Source organism: Oncorhynchus mykiss, chromosome 26, assembly GCF_057628025.1.
Source record: "Oncorhynchus mykiss isolate SJ-2025 chromosome 26, ASM5762802v1, whole genome shotgun sequence".
NCBI classification, from domain to species: domain Eukaryota; kingdom Metazoa; phylum Chordata; class Actinopteri; order Salmoniformes; family Salmonidae; genus Oncorhynchus; species Oncorhynchus mykiss.
In genome coordinates, this window is record NC_143047.1 from 25,026,717 (window position 1) to 25,050,273 (window position 23,557).

At 42.2% G+C, this 23,557-nt stretch overlaps 2 protein-coding genes across 3 annotated transcripts in view; both read left to right on the top strand.

Moving 5' to 3' along the window:
- LOC110506681 (ras-related protein R-Ras2) overlaps window positions 1-10,242 on the top strand; it is a 48,391-nt gene extending 38,149 nt beyond the window's left edge. Inside the window, exons 2-6 of the mRNA XM_021586472.3 lie at window positions 3,742-3,829; window positions 4,078-4,180; window positions 5,491-5,599; window positions 6,683-6,801; window positions 8,042-10,242. Of these exons, the coding sequence (XP_021442147.1) occupies window positions 3,742-3,829; window positions 4,078-4,180; window positions 5,491-5,599; window positions 6,683-6,801; window positions 8,042-8,129 (507 nt within the window). The 3' untranslated portion in view covers window positions 8,130-10,242. The remainder of the gene's footprint in view (window positions 1-3,741; window positions 3,830-4,077; window positions 4,181-5,490; window positions 5,600-6,682; window positions 6,802-8,041) is intronic.
- Window positions 10,243-14,888: 4,646 nt separating this feature from the next.
- Window positions 14,889-23,557, top strand: part of LOC110506682 (tubby protein homolog) — a 102,690-nt gene continuing 94,021 nt past the window's right edge. For both annotated transcript variants that reach the window (XM_021586473.3, XM_021586476.3), the window contains exon 1: window positions 14,889-15,359. In XM_021586473.3, coding sequence (XP_021442148.2) covers window positions 15,304-15,359 — 56 coding nt within the window. In that variant the 5' untranslated portion in view covers window positions 14,889-15,303. The remainder of the gene's footprint in view (window positions 15,360-23,557) is intronic.

Sequence of the window (23,557 nt, forward strand, 5' to 3'; positions counted from 1 at the left end):
TGGTTCATCCTTGGGAACAATTTACAAATGCCTGAAGGTACCACGGTCATCTGTACAAACAATAGTATGCAAGTATAAACACCATGGGACCACGCAGCCGTCATACCGCTCAGGAAGGAGAGACGTTCTGTCTCCTAGAGATGAACGTACTTTGGTGCGAAAAGTGCAAATCAATCCCAGAACAACCGCAAAGGACCTTGTGAAGATGCTGGAGGAAAAAGGTACAAAAGTATCTATATCCACAGTAGGATGAGTCCTATATCGACATAACCTGAAAGGCCGCTCAGCCAGGAAGAAGCCACTGCTCCAAAACCGCCATAAAAGAAGCCAGGCTACAGTTTGTAACTGCACATGGGGACAAAGGTCATACTTTTTGGAGAAATATCCTCTGGTCAGATGAAACAAAAATATAACTGTTTGGCTATAATCAAATCAAATCAAATTTTATATGTCACATACACATGGTTAGCAGATGTTAATGCGAGTGTAGCGAAATGCTTGTGCTTCTAGTTCCGACAATGCAGTAATAACCAACAAGTAATCTAACTAACAATTCCAAAACTACTGTCTTGTACACAGTGTAAGGGGATAAAGAATATGTACATAAGGATATATGAATGAGTGATGGTACAGAGCAGCATAGGCAAGATACAGTAGATGGTATCGAGTACAGTATGTACAAATGAGATGAGTATGTAAACAAAGTGGCATAGTTTAAAGTGGCTAGTGATACATGTATTACATAAGGATACAGTTGATGATATAGAGTACAGTATATACGTATGCATATGAGATGAATAATGTAGGGTAAGTAACATTATATAAGGTAGCATTGTTTAAAGTGGCTAGTGATATATTTACATAATTTCCCATCAATTCCCATTATTAAAGTGGCTGGAGTTGAGTCGGTGTCAGTGTGTTGGCAGCAGCCACTCAGTGTTAGTGGTGGCTGTTTAACAGTCTGATGGCCTTGAGATAGAAGCTGTTTTTCAGTCTCTCGGTCCCAGCTTTGATGCACCTGTACTGACCTCGCCTTCTGGATGATAGCGGGGTGAACAGGCAGTGGCTCGGGTGGTTGATGTCCTTGACGATCTTTATGGCCTTCCTGTGACATCGGGTGGTGTAGGTGTCCTGGAGGGCAGGTAGTTTGCCCCCGGTGATGCGTTGTGCAGACCTCACTACCCTCTGGAGAGCCTTACGGCTATAATGACCATCGTTATGTTTGGAGGAAAAGGGGGGAGGCTTGTAAGCCGAAGAACACCATCCCAAGCACAGGGGTGGCAGCATCATGTTGTGGGTGTGCTTTGCTGCAGGAGGGTCTGGTGCACTTCACAAAATAGATGGCATCATGAGGTAGGAAATGTATGTGGATATATTGAAGCAACATCTCAAGACATCCGTCAGGAAGTTAAAACTTGGTTACAAATGACCCCAAGAATACTTCCAAGGTTGTGGCGAAGTGGCTTAAGGACAACAAAGTCAAGGTATTGGAGTGGCCATCACAAAGCCCTGACCTCAATCCCATGGACATTTGTGGGCAGAACTGATAAAGCGTGTTCGAGCAAGGAGGCCAACAAACCTGACTCAGTTTCACCAGCTCTGTTAGGAGGAATGGGTCAAAATTCACCCAACTTATTGTGGGAAGCTTGTGGAAGGCTACCTGAAACATTTGACCGAAGTTAAACAATGTAAAGGCAATGCTACCAAATAGTAATTGAATGTATGTAAACTTCTGACCCTCAGGGAATGTGATGAAAGAAATAAAAGCTGAAATAAATCATTCTCTCTACTATTATTCTGACATTTCACATTCAAATAAATAAAGTGGTGATCCTAACTGACCTAAGACAGGGAATTTTTACTAGGATTAAATGTCAGGAATTATGAAAAACTGAGTTGAAATGTATTTGGCTAAGGTGTATGTAAACTTCTGACTTCAACTGGATACAGCCAGTGCTGTTTCTGGATATACATTCTCTCTTTCTCTCTCGCTCTCTCTTTCTCAGCCTATGCTTCACTGTTCTGCAGCCTCATCAATCAGGGGAACCAGCATGGAGAGAGTGGAGCAGCAGAGCAGGCTGCAGACATATGCAGGACCGCTGATGAATTATTGAACAGTGCCAAGTGGACGTGATGTCGGCATGCATGCAGCGCATACAGAGAGGACTAGGGAGAGAGGGAGAGGCATGGGGGGAGAGGGAGAGACATGAGAGGGAGAGACATGACGAGAGAGGGAGAGGCATGGGGGTTGAGGGAAAGGCATGGGGAGAGAGGGAAAGGCATGGGGAGAGAGGGAGAGGCATGGGGAGAGAGGGAGAGGCATGGGGAGAGAGGGAGAGGCATGGGGAGAGAGGGAGAGGCATGGGGGTTGAGGGAGAGGCATGGGGAGAGAGGGAGAGGCATGGGAGTTGAGGGAGAGGCATGGGGAGAGAGGGAGAGGCATGGGGAGAGAGGGAGAGGCATGGGGAGAGAGAAGGAACGAGCTTGGGTGAGGGAGAGACAGATAGTATGGGAAGGGCGAGTTTATGTGTGCAACAGAGAAATATGGAGGGAAAAGGAAATTTGTATGAAATAATGCATGTGAGAGAGTTGGAGAATGTGTGGAGTAGGTAGTAAGAAATGGGTTTATTAAGGGAGAGAAAGAGGCATGGAGAGAAAGAGGCAGGGAGAGAAAGAGGGGTTTATTAAGGGAGAGAAAGAGGCAGGGAGAGAAAGAGGCAGGGAGAGAAGGCAGTATATTTCCATCTGCATCGGTGGATTAACTGAAAAAGACAATGCATATTTTAACAGTCAAACAGGTGGCCATGTGCCATGAATCAATACACATACACTGATTTAATTCACTGCCAAATTAGATCCACTCCTGTCACAATAATTTGTTTAAAATGGAAACATGATTCATGCATTGGAACAAATGCAGACTGTTTTATTAATGGTAGCCTAGCGGTTAAGAGTGTTAGGCCAGTAACCAAAAGGTTGGTGGTTTGAATCCCTGAGCCTACTAGGTGAAAAATCTGTCAATGTGCCCTTGAGCAAGGCACTTAACCCTAATTGCTCTTGTAAGTTTCTCTGGATAAGAGCGTCTGCTAAATGACTCAAATGTAAATGTATTTTTACCTGCGGTGACATAATGTTGTTCTCAGCAGTGAGTCCACCCCTCCTGTCCACATGGAGCCAGTGCACTGTGTTCCACTCTGATATAGGACATGCTTTGTATGTCGTTCTCAGCTGTCACTTAACTAGTCCCACAGGAGCGGCCTCCAAAACATGCAGAGAAAATGTAATAAAATGCACAGCTTCAAGCCCCGCCTCTACCTACAGACAGGCAGTCCCAGTCACTGCTTCATTTACCAGCCTCTGGAAGATGGCTAATTAGTGTCATTGTTGGAATAGTGGCGACAGAAGTGCCAGTGACATTAGCAGTGTTTTGGTCATGAACACTCCAGATGACCTCGTTTTCCTGTGGCCCTCAGAAACAGTGGAGTGGTTATGTGAGTCCGTATTTACCCTGGCTTTCACAACACACGGGTCAGGATTATGTGTTTACCTCCTGCATGCTGCATAGTAGTGTAGAGGTCAACGAGTTACTGAACAACACAAGTGGATGGAGTGTTTACTCTCTAGAAGACCGAGCCAAAGCCAGTTGTTTATCTCACTGCCTTCTCTGCTGTATGTCTCCTCAGTCCTTACTGTACACCATGTTCACTCTCCCTCTTTCTCTCTCCCTCTTTCTCTCTCCAGTCCTACTTTGTCACTGACTATGATCCCACGATTGAAGACTCGTATACGAAGCAGTGTGTCATTGACGAGAGGGCGGCCCGGCTTGACAGTAAGTATAGACCCTCAGCCTGTAAACAAACAGGAGAAATCTGACCACAACACTAATGTTCATTGAGAAATTCCAGCCTTCACAGGAGATTACTGTTCTCTTGGAGGGTTAAGTTTTGTACAGTACCTTTTTCAGGAGAAGTGCTACTGTGTGTGTGTGTGTGTGTGTGTGTGTGTGTGTGTGTGTGTGTGTGTGTGTGTGTGTGTGTGTGTGTGTGTGTCTAACGTGTCTGTCCCTGTGTTTGTTAGTCCTGGACACGGCCGGACAGGAAGAGTTTGGAGCCATGAGAGAACAATACATGAGGACAGGGGAGGGCTTCCTGCTTGTCTTCTCAGTCACTGACAGAGGAAGGTGAGTGACAACCCAGTCACGTGCCACCCCCATGCTGCCTCTCTATCTGTCTGTGCCTCTCTCTGTCTGCCTGACTGTCCCTCTCTCTGTGTCTGCCTGACTGTCCCTCTCTCTGTGTCTGCCTGACTGTCCCTCTCTCTCTCTGTCTGCACCTATCTCTGTTTTCCCTTTCCTCTCTCTCACTCTCGCTCTGTCTGCACGTCTCTCTATCTGCACCTATCTTGGTCAACATTTTTCTCCATCGCTCTCTTTCTCCCTCTGTCTGCCTGCTCCTCTCTCTCGCTCTCCCTCTCATGCTAAACACATACATCTCTCTCCCTCACTCTCTCTTGTTCTCCCACACTTCCGTTCTTGCCAACCTGTGTCGTCATTCTCTTTTGTTCTCCTCTGCTCATATACCTCTCTTTCAACATCCACCTCTTTACAGGCTTTGGTTTTCTGTGTAAAAACCCTGCATTAAATCCCCTGCATGAGAATGAATGCATCCCCTCTATATGTGCTGTCCTGTAGTGCTGTGGTCGGCAGTCTTGGGCCCTTGTCACCCCTCTGGTCCCTGAGCAGCAATGTGTTGGGGTGTGTCTCAACCCACCCCTCAGAGTCCCCTCTCTCCGTGCTGTAAACAGTCTTTCCTTCCTCCATTTACGTTAGTCAAGGCTCTCCAGATTTACTATGTGATCGCCAAGCTGCCCGCCGGGGGCCATTCACTAGAACACACTCCTGGGTGTGTGGTTACATTCTGTTTCCCTTTCTCTCTGGGGGGATATTTCTATGTATGCCGTTTGGTTCAAACAGTTAGCATGATATTTGTATTACACTAAAAGCCTTTCAAGTCAACGGGGAGCAAAGCTCTGGTTAAAGGGACAGACCTGCTTAGGGCCCCTCCCTGGTCAATGGAAGGCAGGCAAGCCTGTGCTGAGGCTGCTCACAAGTTCACCAAGGCTTTACTGCAATGCTCATGCAAACATTTCTGGAACATTGAGGCATGCAGTACCACAGGAGTTCATTGACTTCTCTGTCTGTGCTCTGGAGTACCTCCCTTCACCCTTCACCCACCCTTTCTGATTCACAGAGACGTCAATCCCTTCTGCCTGGGTGCAGTGGGGGAGGGGAGGGCAGGGGGGGTTCATTTTTTGTGGCTGTGAGACAACATTCCTGGGAGGTCCACAGAGGCACCAGCTTTATCTCAGCTTTATCTTTATGTCTGAGCTCTATGTCACAGTTTGGTGTTGTAATCACGCTCCCTTCTGGCTGGGTAATGTGTAGAGTTTACTGGGGGCATCGAGTGATGCTGCGTGCTTTATGTTTCACAGCTTTGAAGAAATCTACAAATTCCAAAGACAGATCCTCAGAGTCAAAGACCGTGATGAATTTCCCATGATCCTTGTAGGCAATAAAGCCGATCTGGAGCTCCAGAGACAGGTGAGTAGCAGTCCTCCTAACGGCCCAGCTACAGCGCAAATACACATACATGTTAGGGTGATGTGAGGAAAGTAAATATAAAGCAACAAACTTTAAAAATGTGTCATTTCTCATTTACATTTTGAAATGTGAAAATTGATAGTGGTGGTGGTGGCTGGAGCTATTTGGGTAGACAAAGAGGGAGTGAGAAAAAGAGAGAAAGAGAAGGTGACCAACAAAAACATTGCGGGACAGAGGAAAAGAGGAGGGAGGGAGGGTATGAAAAGGAGAGGGCTCATTCCGTGGCCTTCATTGGCTTTCAGCTGCAGTTCACTTTCCCACATGACTCCACACTGTCATCTGCTGGAATAAAACACATTCTCTCATCTGATCAAATATAAATGCATTTATCACATCAATTACTGTCATAATTATTTTTATTGACTGAATATAATGTGGGGCCTCTGTTAAAATTGATAACTCAATATGATTCATCCAAATGAATTAGTCTAAATGTGGTCTTTAACATATTGGTTAAGGAGTATGATTCAGTTCTACCCATTACTGGCAACTCAATGGGTTCAGCTGTTTTAGGACAGTAGAATAAATGATTTTGCAATGAGGTCTGAGCCCGTATCCACAAAGTATCTCAGAGTAGGAGTGCTAATCCAGGATCTGTCCATACAATCTTATTTATTATGAACTAAAAGGCTAAACTGATCCTAGATCAGCACTCCTACACAGAGACGCTTGGTGGATACGGGCCCTGGTCTCTAATCTTGTCATAATAGTTTAGGATGGACCAGAAGCAACAATATTCTAGCTAAGCACATATAAATCAGGTGCTATTTGAATGTAAAATGTAATGTGATACATTTGCTGTATTGTTTACATATTTCTTAGTGACCCACTCTTGGATGTGAACCCTCTGACCCATGTGTTTCTCAACCTCACCAGCAGATGTCACTAGTTTCCTGAGTCTTGTTTGATCATTTGAAACCGTTCTATTGGTCCTAAAGTGAAGTCTTCACCCAGCTGGGGCACAGGGTGATGCCAAGGAGTACATGCTATTTATCTATCCCTGTACCTGTTTTGTTCCTTCAGGTGACCCAGGAGGAGGGCCAGCAGCTGGCCAGACAGCTCAAGGTGACGTATATGGAGGCCTCAGCCAAAATCCGTATGAATGTAGACCAGGCTTTCCACGAGCTGGTTAGAGTAATCAGGTGGGTGGATTCATTACTGACTTTAAAGTTAGAGTAATCATGTGGGTGGATTCATTACTGACTGTAGAGTTAGTTAGAGTAATCAGGTGGGTGGATTCATTATTGACTGTAGAGTTAGTTAGAGTAATCAGGTGGGTGGATTCATTACTGATTGTAGAGTTGGTTAGAGTAATCAGGTGGGGGGATTCATTACTGACTGTAGAGTTAGTTAGAGTAATCAGGTGGGTGGATTCATTACTGACTGTAGAGTTAGTTAGAGTAATCAGGTGGGTGGATTCATTACTGACTGTAGAGTTCGTTAGAGTAATCAGGTGGGTGGATTCATTACTGACTGTAGAGTTCGTTAGAGTAATCAGGTGGGTGGATTCATTACTGACTGTAGGTGGCACCACAACCCCACTATACCTCCCTGAATACAGTGGCAATGGGTTGAGGAAAATAAGTAGTTTCAGCTGTTATTCCTTCACTAGCACTAGTCTGTCTTTCTCAAGTACATTTGAAAGGTACTTTATGCAATACTTCCACATGGAATGTCACTAAGGGCACTTTCACATATCCCCTTATGATCTGGACCCTGGAAAGTTTGGTACCCTGATCTGAGCTATAAAGCATGTTTGAAACAGAAACAAACCCTAGCTGCAACGAATCCTGGTCCTGCGTGAGTAGCGGGTTCAAGACCCAGGACTAGAGTACCAGGTGGCAGTGCGAGACAGGTGGAACTTTTTGCCCGTTTTAAACAAGCTAACTTGCTAACATCATGTAGAACAGTGTTTCCCAACCATGGTCCTCCAGTACCCCCAACATTACACAGTTTCATTGTAGACCTGGACAACCACACCTGATTCAACTCATTGAGGGCTTGCTGATTAGTTAACAAGTTGAATCAGGTGTGCTTGTCCTGGGTTACAATAAACATGTGTACTGTTGGGGGTACTGGAGGACCAGGGTTGGAAAACACTGATGTAGAATGTGCGTCTTGCTAATTGCACCCTGAAACTTTTATTTACAGGTTTTGTGATATCAAAACGTATTCTGTAGAATTCTCACAAACGATCCAGAAAACTGAACCAGAGTACCGAATTTCATATGTGAGAATGCCCTTATGTCAATGACAGGATGTGATCTCATCTACACTCAAAGCCAGAACAAAACAATTGTTGCTTGAATGAGTCAGATTATTTTGTTAGAATCTTTCTATCTCTGCTTACTCATAATGTAATAATGCACTTTCTCCTCACAGGAAATTCCAGGAACAGGAATGCCCACCCTCGCCAGAACCCACGCGGAAAGAAAAGGACAAGAGTGGCTGCCATTGTGTGATCGTCTGAGTGGGCCTTATCACTGTCACTCACCCAGCTACTGTCACAAGTCCCCGCCTCCTGCCTGACATGACATCCTGTATGGATGACTGAGCGCTGCCTTCTCCACGTGCATGACTTCAACAGAAGTTCCTGTGGTAGTTACCAGGAACTACTGCCCCCCCTGCCCCCGGACTTCACTTCTAGAAGAAACTGACAACGCCAAATGTTAAAAAACACCACTTGACCTTCAACAATAATCCAATTCATATGAGAAAGTCCTAACACTAAACATTGCCTCTTAAATCAGCTAAACAATATCATTTTTTGTATTCTGAAGGACTTTTTCTTGCCTTGCAGTGACATTTGTACTTTTTGCCGAGATTGAATGAGAAATATATATATATCCAGAATGTCAATGAGAGGTTTACTAGATACCAGTTTCTCATCAGAATAGAGAGGTGATCTTATGAAGCTCTGTGTATGTCATGCCATATCCGTTTTTACTTCCATGTGCTCATCCGCTACTGTACATAAGTGACATTTGTTGTGATTTTGAAAACGCATTTGTAATGATTTATTAAATCGCCACAGTACAGCGTGTAAGGTTGATGAGTTTGGTTTGACTTCTATGAACATAACATGTATACAAGTATGTACACTGTACAGTATAAACCTAGATAGCCCTAAAGTTATTATGACAACTTAACTTTCCAGCGTCGTCAGCGGATCCATTTCTATGTCTATGGATTCTGCACTCATCTCACTGGCCAAATATGGAATGTTTACTGTATTTGCATTGTAAGGTTCATAGACTTTAGGCTTCTAATAACATGATATCAAACCTGTTTTATTTATTTAGTTGTACAACTCTTCTCTGACTCTTACCTGTTGTTGTTGACTAGCTCAGAGTCAGGTTGGCCTAATCAGAATTAAACATTTTAAACTCTTTATGTTTTTAATCTTTGCCAAGCAGTGCAGAAGAGACCATGGGTAGTATTTATGTACCTCACTGATAATGATGATGTTAATAGCAGACCAGTTTCAGAAATGCTCCTCTCTGACATATCTTTTCAAATCAATCCCTCTCAGTTGGAACATTGATTTTTGTACCATCTATTTGGCTCTCTTTTGGAACGTAGTTATTACTTAAAAGTAGACAGAGGTATTGAGCTGTTGAAGCTCACTCATAAACAAACTGTAACTTCATTTCAATGACATGGTTGTTTGTTACACACTGCCTTCAATTATTCTTGGAGATGTGTTCATGTCCTCCAAGGTTATTGGTGTGACTCTGGGCCAGTTTGGAGCTGTTTCCATGACTCCCACAGTCACATGGAGGTTATCACCTGACCTCTCACCTTTAAAGTTAACATCAAGACAATTCACACATTCTGTTGTCTTGTCATCCTTTTCAATATGATCTGTATTTATGCTTAATAGAAACCAATGAACTATTGTAGTGTTGTTATATCATCATGTAATATAAGACAAAAAGAAGCATACGAAAATGATTATTTGATGGACTTGAGTAAATGTTTTTACTTTATACTTTTATACATTATTTTCTTATCAAACTAGTTGACAAGTATTTTTATATGTCTGTAAAGTGAATATGCTCTGACAGCACAGCTGTGTGTATATGTAAAGAGGAATGTATAATTCCCTTAGCTGGTTTTGAACTGAAGAAGACTGTAGGCCTACATTGGTTCTTGACCAACCTGTGGTCCAGAACCTTTCTCCTCTTGATTTGATTAGTTCTCATTTGGCCTAATGTTCCAAGAGTTCTTGGTGTTGGTGACACATTTTCCTTGACCATTCCCCACTACCTTGCCCAATGCCCATTCTGCAAATGTCAACCAATGTGTTGGTTGAGCGTCTCCACTCAGCCCACCTGACCTACTAGCATGGTGGATTGTGGGTAGGCCGTTCACTCTTCTCTTCACTGTTCTCTAGGTCAATGTTTGGGTCACAGATTCATGTGTTCTGCTCAATGGTGGAGTCTGTAAGTACCACCTCCTGTCTTTTGGCAGACTTTATGTACAGCACATTCAATTCATATATTTTATTATTTTCAAGTCCATGCCCCTTGCCCCATGTATAGCTTCTGGTGCTATAATAAAATCTGTCATTCAGCAAACTATAATAGCGAATATTCCTTTTGTTTTAGTTTTTTTGAGAAGTCCTGCATTTGGTGAACTTCATATTTTGTTGACCTTGTATTGTGAAGCGAGGTGGAACAATAACAGTTGTGTTGGCAGATATTGCTTTGAGATTTTTGCTTTGAGAAAATGGATGTATCCAATCAAAGAGGAATAAAATGAGAAGATTCCATCATTTTATACCCACTGAACACCTGTTGTCATAATGAGGATGGACCACTGTCTTCACTAATAACATTCCAACATTAACAGCACCTCTGAACTGTCTGCGTGAAAACGGCTGTCTTATTGGTGATGTAACTCATTCTACTATAGCTTATTGTCTTCCAGCTGGATAGATCTGCCTTACAGGAACAAATGTGTTCTTGTATGGAGGGTAAGTGTACCCGTGTGGCTCACCTCTCTCTGGCTGATGATCATGTTATTCCTGTCATCTCCATCATCACAGCAGAAATATGGGGTCAGACGCCAGGCAGCACTTCAGTTCTTCACATCTGATTGGCCGTCTCCAGAATGTAGAATACAACTCTGGAGGGGAGGGAGCAGGACAGGGCCATGGTTGCCATAGCACCCTGCACAAATGTCTCACAAATCAACAGAGGATCACTGTGAGATTTGGTTTGAAAAGAACCCTTGAAGATAATTCCTACTTTTGGCTGTTTGTTCTCAGTGGCCTTGACTCTGAGTCATCTGTGTGGTGTTGCTGGGCTGGAAACAATACAGTGTGTAGTGCACTCAAGTCAAGCACAGTCATTTAAATGCTATTACCATTCTACCTGGCTTTGTCTCCAAATAACCATACAATGTATCATTGACTGCTACGGCTGTATACTGGAGAAATCCTTACGTGATGTGGTGCATGAGTCTGAATACATAGCCTCTGAACATCTACTGTGTCGGCTACTGGAAACCTAGATGAGCTGTTGTCCTTTGACTGGTTCTACATTATCTAAATAATTGTATTGACTGGTTCTACATTATCTAAAGAATTGTATTGACTGGGGAACAGATGGCTATGGGAATCCAATCACATTATGCTTGGACTCATTCATAACAGCTGTAACAATCTACTGTCACTACACAAGTCAGAGACAGTTTTGTCACTGCAGGCCAGGCCCCTGTACCTAGAAAGAGACACAGGGGGCACAAATTTGTCACTGCTGGGCCTCTGTACCCCACAGCTGTCAAATCATTTCTCAGATATAAGCTCTGGTTATATTTGTGGAGTTAGGTTTGATCTGTAATGGTCCTAAAAAGTCATGCAGAGGACATTATTTTCATCAACTGGATCTCATTCATTCTATCTGCTGGCAGAAATGAAAGCAAGGCTTTGACCAGGCGCCATGGCAGCAGTTGGGCTCAGGAGACATTTCCCCCTTAATTCTCAGATAAATAATGCATGCAAGGCTGTGTCTGGAGATATGTCTCAGTTGGCTGTAGACCTCCGCTCAAATGCAGGCCTTTGATCAAAATACACAGGGTAGGGAGGGAGACCATAGGATGTCCTTAATTGTCTGTGCCTTACTGGCAGCACAACAGTATCCTTGTTGCTTTGATACAGAGCAGCTATGGCTGCACAGAGAGATGGATCCTCCTGATGCATACTAATGTACAGTATACTACATCCAACTGGCTTCTCTCTCAACCACATTTATACTCCAGTCAGACGCACACAGGTACTGTACTCAGAGAAGAGGATGTGCAGGGCTCTGAGGGTGTAATACTGAACTAGGGAGAGGAGTAGAGATCTCTGACAATGCAGCAATTCTGGGTGACTAACTCCAGGTCTTCTCACTGAAGAATCACGGAACATTCCAGTCTGTTTTTCCCTCAGGGGTTCCATTGTAGAGATGAACACACAGTGGCCTATACTGCATCTCTCCCACATGGACACACAACTGCAAGCACACATTCATGTGGCTCATTAGAAGGTGTGACACCGACAGTTGTGTGTGTGCTCAGTGGTGTCCATCTACTATCTGTTGCAGTGATTATCGTCTCCACTACAAATGAAAGGTGAGAGGGTCGGAGAATAACTATACTACAGTTACAGAGAAAATAGTATGTGTTGGGAGGGCATTATTCCAGCTCTGTTAAAATACCAGGATATTACCATCCTTTCACTGAGAGTTTAAGTTTGGTGGTAGTCATCTCATATACATGAGCTTTGTGGTTTCTTCAGAGCTTTTTTAGAGAGAGGTGAACTTACCGCTATTACCTTATTGCGTGTCATCTCTCTCCTCTCTCTCTCCTGTTCCTTATTTTGTTCTCAATCATTGTCTACACTAGAGGGAGCCGAGCTAGGATATATGTTGGGTAGTGCAGTGCCTCTTAAAGTCGTAAAACTGTTGATTGGACATATCAGTGATGATGGTGGATGATATTCCTTGTGTTTTAACATGGTTCAAACTAGAACCCTGTCTTGAAAACTCAGAATTGAATAGTAATGAAAGCCCAAAATACACAAATATCATGTTGTTGTAGGCATTTTATGTTTGAGTGACTCTCTTAAATGGATTTCTGCATCCCCTTGGTTACCATTTGTTTTCATACCCTCCACCTGTGTTTTGCTGACTCACTCTACTGTTATTCAAAAGCCTAAAATGTGGACACTAATAAGGACAAGGATTTCAATGGCACCCTTTATCACTGCAAATCACCTAATTAAATCAAAGGGAGTTCTGTTCCTCGTTCGCCAGCACCATCATCAATCAGCAGTCATGCTGAGTTTCTCTGGAGGGAGTGGGAGATTTCTTTGGAAAGGTTACAAGACATTGTATAATTGTTACATGGTATTGTATAATCTCAACCGTTCACTGGGACACAATTTCCCAGCTGGCTCGTGTTTTTTAAAGTCGTGACTCAGTGGGCTACTGCACATCCCCAAACTCTCACGGTTTGTCTGAGCTGCCTGTCCCAGTTGTCAGGGAGTCAACCCCTTTTACTATTGAGCCTGGGTCTGATTCAACATGCCTCTGAGGGACCCCTATTGAGACTGCCAAGGTCCACCGCCACCCCCTCATAGCGTCTATCCATTGACACTGGGGTTTGGCAGGAGAAAGGCAGGGAGGGTGCCCACTCATCCACACTTCCTAGGCAAATCCCAATCTCTCTCAATGTCCCAATGAAAGATCTCGCTTTGCATTTGGCTCAAAGTCACAGTCCGGAAGGCAGGCATCCAAACCAGCTGCTTTAGAAAATCTGATGACCATTATATGTGTTTACCTCATTCTTGTCACTGACACAGCTTTTTGTGTGAACTTTCAATGTACCTGATAATGAGGGACCCCTTTATTCATCCGCACACTCTCTTTCAATCCTGCTGTGCTGTTAGAAATGTTGTGAAATCTTATGAGTTGGACTTGGCCTCGGCAGGAGTGGGCTATATACACTGAACCAAAATATAAACGCAACAGGTAAAGTGTTGGTCCCATGTTTGATGAGCTGGAAAACAAATCCCAGAAATGTTCCATACACACACAAAGCTAATTTCTCTCAAATGTTGTGAACAAATTTGTTTACATTCCTGTTAGTGAGCATTTCTCCTTTGCCAAAAAATAATCTTGCCACAAGTGTGGCATATCAAGAAGCTGATTAAGCAGCATGATCATTACACAGGTGCACCCTGTGCTGGGGACAATAAAAGGCCACTTTAAACTGTGCAGTTTTTTCGCACAACACAATGCCACAGATGTCTCAAGTTTTGAGGGAGTGTGCAATTGGCATGCTGACTGCAGGAATGTCCACCAGAGCTGTTCACAGAGAATTGAATGTTCCGTTTTCTACAATAAGCTGCCTCCGTTTTTTGGGTTTGAGAATTTGACAGTACGTCCAACTGGCCTCATAACCGCAGACCACCTGTAACCATGCCAGCCCAGGACATCCACACATTCTTCACCTGTGGGATCGTCAGTCATGTGAAATCCATAGATTAAGGCCTATTGAATATATTTTATTACAATTGACTGATTTCCTTATATGAACTGTAACTCAGTTAAATCTTGTTGCATGTTGTGTTTATATTTTTCTTCAATATAATTATGTTCTATATATATGTTCTACTATATGACTGCTCCAAATTGGCAACTGTCACTCCACTTTTTCAATGCCTTTGCTTAGCGGACTTCAAGGCCAATCCTAAGGGAAATTGGCTGTCAGGCATTCATCACATCTCTCTCTCTCCCCTCTGAGCTGTCAAGGAGAGTTTAAGGGATTCAGGGTCAACAGGTTGTGTTAAAGGCAATAATAAGCCTATGTGCCAAACACCTCCAGACGCAACCCAAAAAGATTAAACCCATGCTTTCTGTAACTGGCTTATGTTATCAATCAGTGTTAATAAATACATTTGATTTTGCTAGAAAAATGTGTGTGTGTGTGTACGCGCATGTGTGTGTGAGTGTGTGTGTGTGTGTGTGTGTGTGTTCAGAAGCAGTGATTTCTCTGTGTTATTAAGGCATTGCTTTCAGTCAACATTGATTTTCTGAAGCAAAGACATTTTTACAGATGCCCAAGGAGATAGAGTTCAATACTGTCCATTAATAATTAAATAATAATGGAATGAATGGTAGGCCAACAAATACAGATAATAATTCAAATCACAATGCTACACCTTTCCAACATCATCACCAGATGAGACCAACGGGCGTTACAATCTGGGGGACACTGTTACAGAGGATGGAGACTATACATATTTTAATGAAATACAAGTGAAATTTGATGTTTTTGCTCGAAAATTACGCAATGATGTATTTAATCGAAATAGACGTGAACATGCCTGCGTGCGCGCAACTAATGGAGTAACCCATGCAGTCGTCAAATTATTGACAAGCTTGTCAACTTGCGCGCACTGATTTTTTCCCTTCACATTCCAAATGGTATAGCCTATAGAAAGTGAGTCCCTGAATCGATGTGCACCACATCTCAACTCCCATTCGTTCGAGGAGGAAACGATAGAACTGGTGAGAAATATCGGCGTGGCATCTAAACCCAGGTTTTATTTTCGTGTCACGTTGAACCCTATTTAGCAACATCCCATAGAAGTCATGGAAGGAGTCAGCAGCAACAGGAACATGTCATACAGTCGATGGAGTTATGACAGGTAAGCGTCTATCCTTTGTCAACATTTACCTTGTTATGCGAGCTGATATCACCAACTTGCCAGCAGAACCTCTCCTTTGCCTTTGTTTAGCAGGCTACCATTGTCATATCTAATCAGAAGTTGGTTGTGATTGATAAACCAACCTACAAAACCAGTTAAATGCAGAAGCCTAGTCTATATCTATCTCTCTCTCTCTCTCTCTATATATATATATATATATATATATATATATATATATATATATCATATTCTATCAATATCTGGATTTTTAAATATATATATATATATATATATATATATATATATATATATTTAAAAATCCAGATATTGATAGAATATGAATTAGGCTGTCATGCAGTCTACACTGTAAATCAGTTGTTATCATGAGGCATTTTGACACTGGCATGACAAATTGATATGACCTAGATAAGTGTGTGTGTGTGTGTGTGTGTGTGTGTGTGTGTGTGTGTGTGTGTGTGTGTGTGTGTGTGTGTGTGTGTCGAAGCAGTGATTTGTCTGTGATACTACAACCATATTGCTTCTGGTCAATGTTGATTTCCTGAAACAAATACAATGTGACGGATCCTAGGAGGCTGTATGTCCTGTAACTTACATTTTCTGTTTTTTATTTTCTCATTTTAACTCACGGTCAGTTGAAACAGCTTTCAGTATATTTGAGTTGTAGTAAGCTTTGTCAGCACTGGTACAGTAAGTGGGGAAATAACTTATTTTTCTATTTCTGCATCAAACCGCTACAGTACAGAGCGTTGCTTGCTAGTCTTTATGTTCTGACTATAAGGCCTTTCCTTATTGGTCAGCAGACATGAGCACACACAGTCAGTCAGTAAGCAACATCCCACTGAGCACACACTGGTTGAATCAACATTGTTTCCACCTCATTTCAATAAAATGACGTTGAACCAACATGGAATAGACGTTGAATTGACGTTTGTGCCCAGTGGGATGCTTGTGGCCCGGCTCTCTTAAGCTCTTACATTGTGATTGGTATTCTAGACACCGTAACTGTGCTGATTGGGCATCCCAAGAGAATGCAGCGAGAGATTCTGGGTCTCCTACAGCTTCATACACATTTTTTCAGCTCTGTGCAACAATGAGGGTGGGGAGAAGAGGGAGATTAAGCTGAAGCCTCTCAGCACGTCTCCTAGGCAGTAACACATTCTTGATGTTTGATGTTTTTGTGTTCATGATATACAGTACCAGACAAAAGTTTAGACACACCTACTCATTCCAGGTTTTTTCTTTATTTGTACTATTTTCTACATTGTAGAATAATAGTGAAGTTAATATCAAAACTATGAAATGACACATGTGGAATCAAATCTAATTTTATTAGTCACATTCGCCGAATACTTACAGTGAAATGCTTACATACGAGCCCCTAACCAACAGTGATGTTTCAAAAAATACGGATAAGAATAAAAAATAAAATTAGCAAGTAATTGACGAGCAACAGTAAAAAATAACAATATATACAGGGGGTGCCGGTACAGAGTCAATGTGCGGGGGCACCGGTTAGTTGAGGTAGCATGTACATGTAGTAACCTAAAAAGTGTTAAACAAATTAAAATATATTTTATATTTGAGATTCTTCAAATAGCCACCCGTTGCCTTGATCACAGCTTTGCACACTCTTGGCATTCTCTCAACCAGCTTCATGAGGTGTGCCTTATAATATTACAATATAATTTATGGAATTTACTTCCTTCTTAATGAATTTGAGCCAATCAGTTGTGTTGTGACAAGGTAGGGGGGTATACAGAAGATGGTCCTATTTGGTAAAATACCAAGTCCATATTATGGCAAGAACAGCTCAAATAAGCAAAGAGAAACAACAGTCCATCTTTCTTTAAGACATGAGGGTCAGTCAATACGGAAAAGATCAAGAACTTTAAAAGTTTCTTCACGTGCAGTCGCAAAAACGATCAAGCGCTATGATGAAACTACCTCTCATGAGGACCGCCACAGGAAAGGAAAACCCAGAGTTTCCTCAGCTGCAGAGGATAAATTCATTAGAGTTACCAGCCTCAGATATTGCAGCACAACAGATACATCTCAACTTCAACTGTTCAGAGGAGACTGCGTGAATCAAGCCTTCATGGTCGAATTGCTGCTAAGAAACCACTACTAAAGAACACCAATAAAGGTCAAGAAACACGAGCAGTGGACATTAGACCAGTGGAAATGTGAGATTTTTGGTTCCAAATGCTGTGTCTTTGTGAGACGCAGAGTAGGTGAACGGATCATCTCTGCATGTGTGATTCCCACCGTGAAGCATGGAGGAGGTGTGATGGTGTGGGGGTGCTTTGCTGGTGACACTGTCTGTGATTTATTTAGAATTCAAGGCACACTTAACCAGCATGGCTACCACAGCATTCTGCAGCGATATGCCATCCCATCTGGTTTGCACTTAGGACGATCATTTGTTTTTCAACAGGACAATGACCCAAAACAGACCTCCAGGCTTTGTAAGGGCACCAAGGAGAGAGATGGAGTGCTGCATCAGATGACCTGGCCTCCACAATTATCCGACCTCAACCTTATTTGAGATGGTTGTGGATGATTTGAACCGCAGAGTGAAGGAAAAGCAGCCAACAAGTGCTCAGCATATATGGGAACTCCTTCAAGACTGTAGAGAAAGAGGAAAAAAAAGCATTCCAGGTGAAGCTGGTTGAGCGAATGCCAAGAGTGTGCATAGCTGTCATTAAGACAAAGGGTGGCTACTTTGAAGAATCTGAAATACATTTTGATTTGTTGAACCTTTTTTTTGGTTGCTACATGATTCCATGTGTTATTTCATGTCTTCACTATTATTCTACAATGTGAAAATAGTCCCAAAAAATTAAAACCTTTGAATGAGTAGGTACTGTATATGACATGCAAATGAATAGAGGCAGGCTGCTCTGCTCCTAAAATGTGACTGAGAGAGATGTAATGGTTTGTTGTGTGGAGAGATGCCAGAAGCTGTTCATTACTGTGGTGCTTGATCCATGTTTGACACACTGGTGATGTCTGTATGCAGTACACATGAAATGGCACTCCATCAGACACGTGTGACACAGGTTTGACACTTGCAATACAGTCATAAAAAGGCAGCTGACACAAACAACAAATATCAACATCCACAGTTAATAACCCACTTACAAACTAAACAGCAGCTCTTGTATGTATTTATTCTGGCTACGATACTATGGGTATGGTATGTTAAATGTAGGTAATGATTGCTCCAGCTTCTATGCCGTGCATCTCTCACTGTTAGAGGAGAATTTGATCCTGATTTAAAATGCTTACATTTTTCATTCCAATTTATGAGTTCCCTGCGGCTGGCCTCAGGTTCATTAGAAAATGTTTCTGGGCCGCATGTAGACTCGACGGTGCTGCAATGGTTTGAATATGCTCTGCTCATGGACCAGGTGTGTGTTTGTTCAGGCATCGTAATTCATGGCTGTGCCTGCGAAGGTAGGAGCAGTGCACTCACAATGTGTTAGTTCAACAGGCCTGGCAGCCAGTACACACAGCAACCACAGAGCGATGGAGAGCCAAGGTGGTGAGGGGAGATACTATTCATTGAGAGGAGAAGATGAGATGAATCACAGATTGTGTTTCCAGAATTATTGTGTGTCTGCTGAAAAAACCTACATAAATGCCAGGAGATCTCATTAGTCTCTGATTTGGTATCGCCTCACATGGTACATTGCAGTTTTACAGCGCTTATTTATGGACCTCTAACAATTCCTTCTTTTACAGAAGGAACCTATTACATATCAATGATTTAATGCAATAATGAACCCAGGACTACAATAAAGTGCATTACTGCAGGGGCAAACTTTTTACGTAATCATTTGATGTTTTTTGGGTTAGTGAGTAGTGTTGGTGAGAGTGAGCCATTTTCTGTGTGTGCTGCCATTGTATTTCTGAGAACATCTCTGGGGGTTAATGCACTGTTGGAGTATGGATGGTCCACGCTGCACACCTGCTTCTGCGTCACAGATGAATGGGTGATGACACGGGGTACCGACGTGTGAGAGCACACATCTATAATCTGTGTAGTGGAGGGGAATGACACACACACAGAGACATTAGGCGCTAGGCAGGCATACAACATAGCTCATGGCTGTTAATATTGTAATGCCAATAATGACATATAGTACATTAAATGCACACACACGCACACACACACACACAAACACACACACACACGCAGAGACACTAGGCGCTAGGCAGGCATACAACATAGCTCATGGCTGTTAATATTGTAACGCCAATAATGACATACGGTGCATAGTACATTAATTGTGCACACACACACACACACACACACATACCTATTACTGTGTGTACTAACATATAAACTTTGGTACGAGTTCATATGCTATGTAGACACTGATCTAAAGACAGGAAGCACTATTTACTTTAATCGTACGACTAAATAGAGTAGAAAAATGATATGATTCCCACATCCTAACCTGTCTGTCTTACTGTTATTGATAATAGTGTTCTGTCTCAGTAACACAGGGTTATTTCCATGTAAAAGGACCCATGAGCACCAACATAGGAGCATGTCAAATGAAAGCTAAGAGTCTCTTTAAACATGTTTTTTATTAAGGCATATCCATTTTTCAACCCTTTTCCACCCTAAAAATGTGGAATGAGCAAAGGCTTTGATTTCTGGTCAAACAGATGGAAAAGGGGTCTTCCAAAACACCTACCAGAAAAAGTCCTTAAAGGTACTAAAAATACATCAAAGACCCTTGCCAACTACTATCAACACATATATTTAGTTTTGGATACATTTTTCTGCCTTCTGCAAGTTTAAGAAACATTGCCTTGTGGCTTGAAATTCCGTTACCAAAAACCCACATGCTGCTTCTTTTAAGATATTTTCTATTTTCTCTCCCTCATGAGGAGGGATGATAATTAAAATTCACAGAAGTAACAAGTATAGGTAAACCTATCAATTAGATAGTGTTTTTACTGATATCAATATTGTTTATGAATTATTAAGTGATTAAAACTCAATTTCGTTACCAAATCGGTAACGGAATTAAAAATAAAATGGGTAATGGAATTTCTGTGATTGAATTGACTACAATGGGAAATCATAGTAGTCATTAACCACAGTTGGGTTCACAAGTTTGGATGGCACAGTACAGCAAACAAAAGCATAGTACTGTGTAGAGTACAGTAGATTAACTAGAGTTCAGGACACTATTGCACTGAACTATACTCTACTTTACTGTACTGAACTATAATCTACTTTGTCTTCTACTGTACTGAACTCTACTCTGCTGTACTGTACTCTACTGTACTCTTCTGAGCTCTACTGTGCTATACTTGATGTCAAACTAGTGAAACATAGATATCTAGGATTGGTTCAGATTTAGTCCAGACCAATAAATGTGGTCTTGTTTGGGGGCAGAGCTCATTAAAATAATAGCCAGTGTGTAGAATAATACCCAAATATGCAAAGGAGAATATTGTATGTTTATACATTTTGTGTAGCTATTTAGTATAGATCATCATGAAGTGAATGACATTAATATCCATAATTATGCATTTCTGTGTCGTACAGATCGGGGATACATGATGAAATTCTGTTGCCGCAATTCCAATAACAGATTTAAATCCACTTCACTTATGTCAGGCTTCACTTATGTCAGGCTGCTGGTAAGAAGTCTGGTGCAGGAAAGCGGAGAGTTGTGATCAGGCGCACACTTTAATTGGCAGAAGTAACAACAGACAGAAGCAACTGCGTCAAAAATCTCCAGCCAATTGGCAAAAGTGAAAAGAGCGACAACAGTCACAATAATGCATAAGTTAAACAATTAAACAAACTCGGGTTCAACACGGTACCCGTGGATAAACCAGCCTGGCGCGTAACATGATACACATAACAAAACAGTTCCACACAAAGACATGGGGGAAACTGAGGGAATATATATGTAGTGTGATTAGGGAATGTAAACCAGGTGTGCGGGGAAACAAGACAAAACAAATGGAACAATGACAAGTGGAGTGGCGATGGCTAGAAGACCGGTGACGTCTACCGCCGAACGCTGCCCGAACAAGGAGAGGAGCCGACTTCGGCGGAAATCGTGACAACTTACTGTAGTTCAATAACCAAAATATATTTTTTTCAAAGTCAATGTGTGATGTCATAGCTGACACCCCATTCTATCTGCAGACATGTTGAATTTTATTTGGAGCAGATATTTAACTCATGTGGACATAAACTTTTAGAGATTTTACTGAATCTTTGTATCTGCACAGTTCTTCCACTAAATGTGTTTTTTTTAAATGTTCAGTGTAAATTGGTCAAAGTAGTCATTGTGTATAGAGGTGTATGCATCTAAGTAAATAAGTGTCTGTCTGCCTCTTATCGACTCAGAATGGAACAGGGGGGGCCTGGGTTGGAGAGCGAGGGGGGGCCTGGGTTGGCGAGCGAGAGGGGGCCTGGGTTGGCGAGCGAGATGGGGCCTGGGTTAGGGAGAGAGGGGGCCTGAGTTGAACAGAGAGAGGGGGCCTGAGTTGAACAGAGAGAGGGAGAACGAAGGGGCTGGGTTTGAACACAAGTGGGCAAATTTATAGGGGTTACACATATTAGAGACTGTTTTCAAAACACTCTCCCTGCTGCAAGGCCCAGACTGAATTCTGCTCTGTCAGAGCCATACACAGGTTGGTGTGTGTGTCCGTGACTGAGGTCAGGGCTCTGCTGGGGCCATTAGCCAGGGTTTTGATTGCAAACACATCACTGATGGATAATATCTGATGGTTGTAATATCAATGTAACAATGTAGGTCCTATGTTGAGAACTGTTCCAATAACTGGCCCTAGCAGTATATAGAGCACTCAATAGGTCTCAATCCAGTTCCCTGAGGCTTCACATTAAGGGTCATGGCATTGATGGTCAATCATTTCCAGTTGCAATCTTCAAGGCTTCAAAAACACAGCCCCCCAGGAATGTATAGTTTTAAGCTCCTGTAACCATATGCTTTCTGAGTTTAGTCAGGTAAAACACAAAATTCATGAGGTTTGGATATGATTTCCTCAGAGCATAAAGCTGTATAATGTTTGGGCCATTGTCTATCAGTAGTTAATTGAAGCCTATCCTCCTACCCTCTATTACCTCTAATTGGATCCCATCTGATAAATCTATTGGAAGGGGAGAGGGCTTGTCGTCAGGCAAAGTTATTGTTCCGGAAGTAATGAATTATGAGACCAAGAGACCACTATGAGGGGAGCAGCTGTCTGCTTTTACCTGGCTTTCTACTAAATAGCTAGTGTGAATAAGAAGCATTACCACTGAGACTGTTCTGGGAACTGCTGCTCTGCTCTGAGGAGTGCGCTACACTTCAGTAATTATAGCCCCCAATCAGATAGTGGTGCTGGAAGTGGAAATGCTTTTTACCAATATGTTGTTTAGAGAGGCACACTGTGTATATTAGATTAGATGAACATTTGAATATTTCAATAATAGGCAGCTGGAGACAACCATGTTCACAGATTTTTATAAAACGGCACTGTATTTCAGTTTATACTATGTTTTATCTAAGGTCTCAAATATCCTATTTATATTTTATATGTAAAACTACAGTAATGTTTCTATCCTCACAACCTAATTTTACTGCCTAAGATATAGATTCACCCAGCTGGCTGTAGAGCACAACTCCAGACTGGTCTGGTTGGCAGTACATTCATATTAATATTTATTTAAATGCAGCATCTTGCCAGCAGCAATCAAAATATATTATAATTTCTGGGTAGCTGTATGCGTTTTTCTGTGTCAACCTCTAAGAGGAGTGGGATTTAAGTGATGCTTAACTCAGTTTCTTTAGCAGTCTGACAAACCTTAATATCTTACCTGTGTGACAGGACTACGACCACGACTGTAGGGCTGAGGTGCTTTGTCTCTGTTTTCAAGGATTTTTCCAAAGGGTTTGAATGTTTCCCCACCATCCTCAATCTGACTGTATTGTCATTTGTCATACTCTCATACACTACCTCACTTTCCCAACCTCAAAACATAGATTGATATCAATCTGGTGGCATGGTAGAAAGGAAGTCGTTGTTCTGTTTGGTCCTTTGCTTGAGATGTCCTGGTTGTGTTCCTAATGGCACCCTATTCCCTTTATAGTGCCCCAGACCGTGTTCAATAGGTGCAATCACTTAGAGTCTGGCTA